The sequence below is a fragment of the Trichechus manatus genome, unplaced genomic scaffold (assembly GCF_000243295.1).
Source record: "Trichechus manatus latirostris isolate Lorelei unplaced genomic scaffold, TriManLat1.0 scaffold00046, whole genome shotgun sequence".
In the NCBI taxonomy this organism is placed as follows: Eukaryota; Metazoa; Chordata; class Mammalia; order Sirenia; family Trichechidae; genus Trichechus; species Trichechus manatus.
The window spans coordinates 3,129,987-3,136,526 of NW_004443982.1; the positions used below are offsets into that span (position 1 = coordinate 3,129,987).

Genomic DNA, 6,540 nt, shown 5'->3' on the forward strand with positions numbered 1-6,540 from the left:
TTGCTGAGGGACAATGGTGTTTTCCAGAGCAGATAAGGTGCGTGGTTCAATCAGGAAGCGCCAGGCACAGCTACTCCCTCTGGTGGTCTGTGCCTTCCACCAGTTGAAAACAGTGACGTCAGGTTTAGCAGTCTCACGCAATTCATAGCTCTTAGTCCTCTTTGAACTATTCCTGAGTGCAGGGTATTTAAAAGGCAGTTTCTATATCAGACAAATCCAAAATAAGGCATGCTCTATTAAAAATGCTGATGTCATAAAAGATGAAGAAAGGTTGTGGAAATGTTCCAGATGAAAGGAGGCTAAAGAGACAAGACAACTAAATGCAATACCTCACCCTAGACCAGATCCTGTAAAGGAAGGGGGAAATGCTATAAAGCACATTGGATCAACACACAAAACTGGAGTACAAATGGTAGATTAGATAAAAGTATTGTACTAATGTTAAATTTACCAAAGTTGTCAACTATACTGTGGTGACATAAGGGAATATGCCTATTTATAGGAAATGCACACTGATGTATTTAGGCGTGAAGCACCATGATGTATACAATGTACCCTCATATGGTTCAAACACACACACACACATATTTATGAGAGAGAGTGCACCTGTAAACGATAAAGCAAATGGGTAAAATGTTAACAATAGGTAAATCTGGGTAAAGGGTATATGGATGTTCTATGTATTTTATTTTTATTTTTGCAACTTTTCTGTAACTTTGAAATTATTTCCAAATAAAATGTTTTTTAAAAAAATAAAAGGCCATTTCTGTTCAAGCAGTCAGAATCTGGTGGTACATGCCTGACTGGCAGAGGACTGAGGACATGGGCTATTTTCCCAGGCGGGGCTACCAGACACATCCCCAAAGGTAGTTAGAGACCCTACATGAAGTTGCCAAGTATCATTTGAGGCCACCTATCTCTTGACCTCCCCCATCCTGCAAGACACCAAAAATAACATTTTACATTTTCTTCTAAGAATTACGGGCTCTGGGTGTTGATGAAAATTTTATGAAAGGTAGGTGTATACGTTCATTCACCCATTCATTCAGTAAATGTTTTGAAAACGACTTACTCTGTGCCAGGCACTGTGCTACAGGGCTGAGAATGCAGCAGGTTATAAGACACAACTCCTGTCCTCAAGGAGCCTATGAGCTAGTTGGGGATGTAGTCCATAAACAAGTAGCCACATTAATAAATATTTATTTCCAAGTGAGTTGACCACAAAGTAGACTTGAGAAGCCATGGGGGAGCCCAGCCTTTCACACAAGCCATTGTATCCAAGCCCACGGATCTGATACACATTGAGTTTACCCCCAGACTTTTCTAGGTAGTAGGTACTTTTGTACCTGACGCTGAAAAGAAAGGAAGAAATCACCAGTGCTTACCCCATCCTGGACTCATCCCATCTGTTTGGGCTCAGCTCTCTCAGGCTGCTCTGCCCTCTGTCAGAATCAGGGAGAGACCAACAGGTCACTCTATCAATATCCCTGTTCTGATGGACCAATGAGTTTCGGACAAGTCTTTCTACTGATCCATACAAACATTTACCATGGAAATGTAGCAGCTAAACTCATAATGCTTTTAGAAGGCAAAGACCACTAAATAATACCCTCGTGTGGAAGCATGGAAGCCTCCTGGCCCTGAAAGTCCACTCATTGTGGTGCTGAGTCATGAAAACAACATGACTGTCTTCCAAATGGACAAAATGACTTTTTGGAGGGCAGTTGTGGTTCTCCCTCCCCTGCCCAATCCTGGGTGTGGCACTATTGGTGATGCCCTGTACACAAGGGACAGTAGTGGAGTCTATTGCCTTGGGGCTCCAAGGAGACAGCGTTGGGGAGGGAACTGTGTCTGTGTGTGTCTGCACATGACACAATGTGTGTCCTTTCTGTCCATGGGTCTCAGATGGGACTGATCTGTACCTCTGATGCATTCTGGTATTGGTCAAAGAAGTTTCACATACGGATCCAATGAATGTTTACTGAGCCCCTACAAAGTTCCAAGGCTTTTACTTTGTACTTTGACACATTTTATATCATTTAATCTTTACAGTAACCCTTTACGGTGGGAATTATCTGCATTTTACAGATGAGAAAACAATTGCAAAGAGGTTCATTGATTTGCTCAAGTATATCATACAGCTTTTTTTTTAATACACACTAAACTTTTAGCTGAGGACTGTCTGTGTAGGTTGCTTATAGTATTTCTTGTCTTGTCTACTTTTGGAGCAATTGCTCCCCTTGTACTAGCCTCCCTTCTTTCTTCTCCTTTCACTAGCCCATGTGGGCTTTTCTTTTGTTAATACTGCATTAAATAGCACAAAAATCACGAATACAAAGAAACTGGCAAAGGTGTTTGTCAATGAGATATCCCTGCCTCCTCACTTTTCTGCTTTCATACCCATATATGCAATGGGCTACATTTTTACAAGCTTTTCTTTTTTCCCCCAAACTTATAACTGTTATGTGATTGGTCAGTTGAAACTGAAACACCCATGGAGAAAGATGTTTTATGGTTACAAGGGCACACACACCCCCCACACCACCCCCCTCCCGCCCCACACCTTCCCACACAACCTTTTGGAGGAATATAGGCTATGTACCAGTGTCAAAATTTTCCTGCTCCTGCTTTCCAAACTCAGAGCATTCCTGCCATTTAATTTTCCTTTAATTGACTGCCTATACCTCTTCTCCCTCCCTCTATTTCTCTTCCAATCAAGACCTTTTGGACACTGGGTACTGTTCAATTCTTACTCTGTCAGGCCCATGGGCCATGGTCAAGTAGGTCCTTTAAATCTCGACGCCAATTGTAATATGGGTGCTGTCATTTTCCATTACAGGTAGATCTGTGTGTCACTTCAGTAGGCTTGCGTATTCATTTCTTTCACTTTTTCTGACTCATGTTCCAGGACCTGTTTGTGATAGAAAAGTAAATACCCTTCACTGTCCAGTACATCCTTAATGCTGGCCTTGGTGATGACAGCATCATCACATTTGAACCATTGGTCCTTGTGGTGCCGGATGAAGCTGGTATAGTGGCCACTCTCCAAGGTTCCTTGGTGATTAACCACAGCAAACAAGGAATACTTATTCTCGTTGTTTCCACTATTGGTTGGCAGCTGCAACTGTCCATTCATTCTGCTCTCTTTACTTGAGGCCATAAATGGTGTCATATCCAGCTCCAGAGGAAAGGAAATGTATGTAGTGATCTTGCGCCTCTGTTTGGCTGAGTGTTCAAACCGTTTGAAATGAAAACAGGCAACAACAGGTAATTTATTCATTGTGAGCTGTTTGGTAGATTCCTGGTAGCTTTGGCAACTACCACACTTGATTTTGGCATTGCTTCCTAAGTGTTCTGGCCTTGTAAACCTTCGCAAGCAGTCCGTGAGCGTGGTGATTCCTGGTATGTGGCTTTCCCCATTCACGCTGCTCTCTCTCCCTGGACTCATGGGCCAGAAGGAGGTGCAAGAGCCAGGCAAGTCCAAACTGATGTCCCAGCATGGGTCTATTGTGGTAGAGACACCATGGCAGGCTTGACAAGTGACATCAGACTGCAGGCCACCTGTGAAGATTTGGTCTATGATGCAGTTACAGTGGTTGGGATTGTTGGCTGCCTTCCCAACATCATCACCTTTGCAATGCCTGTGCAACACGTCTAATGCAGCAATGAGGAACTCATGGGCATCCTGTTGCCTGTACCCTGCTAAATGGCGTGCATGTATCCATACCAGGTGCAGTAACTTATAGGGAACATGAGGAGACGGGTTTCCAGAATACAACTCTCGAAAAAGAGAAGACATCTCACAGACCAGACACAACTCAGGACTTGGCATTTCACATCTGTGCCTGTCAGAGAGGAAGAAATCTCTCAGGATCGGAGTGTGGGTGAGTGCCTGTACAATGCAGTTCATAAAGCACGTGTTGCCAAGATTGATGAGTCCTCTTAAACCGATGGTAAAGCTTGAGGTGATCCTTCTTCTCCGTGGGTTGTGTCCCAGCAATTCTAACTCCGGTTTGGTTGTTTCCCAGGTTGGATATTTCTCACCAAGGCCTGGTTTTGAACACTGCTGGTGAGAAACCTCTGTTGAGGTGGAGGCTTGTAATTTCAAAGCTTCTCCTTGCTCTTCTTTGGCAATTTGCTCAATGTCTTTGTCATATACATAATCCTTACACATAAAGCAGTATATACCTCCATAGTAAAGGTCTACGGCTAAGTTGTGTTGTTTTGTCTCAGCGTGCTCATGAATGTGTTTCTCGGTAAAGCAGCCAAAGAAGACACAGGAAAGGCAAGAGTGGAGTCTGTTCAAATGGGTGCCACACACATGGCAGATGCATGACTTTGCCTTGCTTTTCCTGGTCTCTGGGGTTCCACACCACACGAAGCACTGGTAGATTAACCGCAGTTCCTGCCTCCAGTTCTCTCCCACCTTAAAACTGTTCACGTGGGAACAGCTTGGTGGACCCACCGCAAAATCCACATCCAGGCATCCGCCCCCAGGGCCGCGCCGGGGCCGGGGCCGGGGCGGGGGCCGTGGCCTAGGCTGCGGCGGGGTACGGAGTCGGGTCTGGGGCCGGGGTCGGGGTCGGCGGCGGGGAGCACGACTGCGACGCGGGGAGGGATCGGGGGGCCGCGGCGGGTCGGAGGGGAGGGTTGGGGGAGGAACCTCGTCGCTGCTGCCGCCACCGCCGCTCCGCGCTGGGTTCTCATCCTCTAGCTCCTGCTTCCCCTTCGGCTCCTGCTCCGCCTCCCGGACCGGCTCGGGTGCTGGCTCCAGCTTGAGCTCAACCCGGCGGCCCGGACCCTCCGCCGTTTCCACCTTCCCGGCGGCGTCCACCTTCCCCGCCGCCTCCACCTTCCCGACGGCGTCCACCTTCCCCGCCGCCTCCACCTTCCCCTCCACCTTCGCCTCCGCCTCCACCTTCCTCTCCGCGGTCTCTGCCGTCTCCGCCTCCGCTACCTCCTCCGCCTCCACTGCCTGCGGCTCCTCCCCCTGCTCGCAGGGCTCAGGCGGCCACTGGGCGTGGCGGCGCGGGGGCCGCGCAGACTTGGGGTGTCCCCCGCCCGGCCTGAGGGAGCGCGGTAGCGGTGGCAGCTGGACCCAAAAGGGACTTTCACTGAAGGGGGCGGCGGAAGCAGGCGACGCCCCCGGGAATCCTCCAGCCGTAGCCCCCTAGCGGAGGCCGCTTCTACAGCCAGGCCCCGTTTCCTTTAATTCAATATTTCCCAAACTTGCTTGTTCACGAGAATCACGTGGGGGAGCGTGTTAAAATCACCGATTCCTCGGCTCCACCCGCAGACCTACTGAATCAGCATCTCTAAGGGAGGTACTCTGGAACCTGTATCTTTAACTAGGGCCTGGGAGGATTCTTATGATCAGGCAAGTTTGGGAAACACAGCTCTAATTCATTGAGGCTGGCGGGAAGGGGGGCGGGGACCGCGCAGTCTCTTTAAGGCGCTTCCAGTTCTCAGCTCCAATCGCTGCTCTGACCCCCTTCGTCGTCTCCTCCCCTCTTCTCGTCCTTCCCTTCATCCGTGTAGGCTTTCTCCAGCACTGCGGGGCTAGGGATTGAGCAGTTGCCAAGACCAGAAACGTTTCTGAGGTGGTGAAATGTCACCTCGGAGGCTGGGTTGTGAGGAGCACAGTCAGAAGCTGTGACAGGCCATCATTTCTGTAGCGGAGCCTGCCCCCAGCCCTGTCCCAGTCTGCCCTCCCACCCCAAACTCTGCCCTTTTCTACGAGGATGCGCTCCAGCTCCGCAGGAGCAGGCCAGGACTCCAGATCCGGAGGAGCAGAGCTCCCAAGGCTGCTAGGCCTGCAAAGGCACGTCCCTTTGCCCATCTTATCGGTGCTGTGCAGTCTGTGCCTGCTCCTCACCTCCTTCTCGGGTTCCCAAGGCCGTGGGTGGGTTGAGGCTTTGGCAGCCAGCCTCTGGCCCTGCAGATGCTGCTGAGCAGCCTGGGGGGAGGTGGGCGGGGGTAGAACCCAGCTCTTGTCTCCAAGGCCAGCGGGAGGGACAAGGCACAATAAGGCCATCCCTACAGCTGAGACAGTGACCTAAACTCCAGGACACAGTCCCAAGGCCCTGTAACCCTAGCAGAATCCTGGGTTTGGGCAGCAGGTGGGAATGGAAGGGCAGCAGCTTTGGTCTGTGGAGGTGCCAGTGTGGGGTGGTGGGGGTCTGAGGGACTTCTTGGAAATCCTGTGGTGAAAGGCTGGGGGCATTGGGCAGCAGCACCATGGAGCCCATGAAGAGACAGACCAGAACAAGTGGCTCAGGTCTTGGATATGGCTGGGGGATGTCGGGAAGCAGCTGCAGGTGCTGGTCCCAGGGAGTGCAGCCAAGGGCAGGCATCTGGACTTGGGTCAGAGGAAAAGTAGATAATCAGTGCTTGAGGATCAGGGAGCATGTTCTAGAGACAGTCTGGTACCGTGAGTCCTGGTGCTGGCTGGCCTTGGCCTAGTACACACTGCCCAGTTGTGGGTCTGTGCTGCCTGATTATTACCAGAGCAAAGTTCTCCTTGGCTAGCATGGGACATCA

At 50.0% G+C, this 6,540-nt stretch overlaps 1 protein-coding gene across 1 annotated transcript; it reads right to left on the reverse strand.

The window, feature by feature from the left end:
* Positions 1–1,301: 1,301 nt before the first annotated feature.
* USP27X (ubiquitin specific peptidase 27 X-linked) lies at positions 1,302–5,839 on the reverse strand. Its single transcript, XM_012555667.2, has 2 exons — positions 5,723–5,839; positions 1,302–5,092 (listed from the first exon to the last, which is right to left on the reverse strand). The coding sequence occupies exons 1-2, from the start codon at positions 5,837–5,839 to the stop codon at positions 2,858–2,860; spliced, it is 2,352 nt and encodes a 783-aa protein (XP_012411121.1). The 3' UTR covers positions 1,302–2,857.
* Positions 5,840–6,540: the final 701 nt, after the last annotated feature.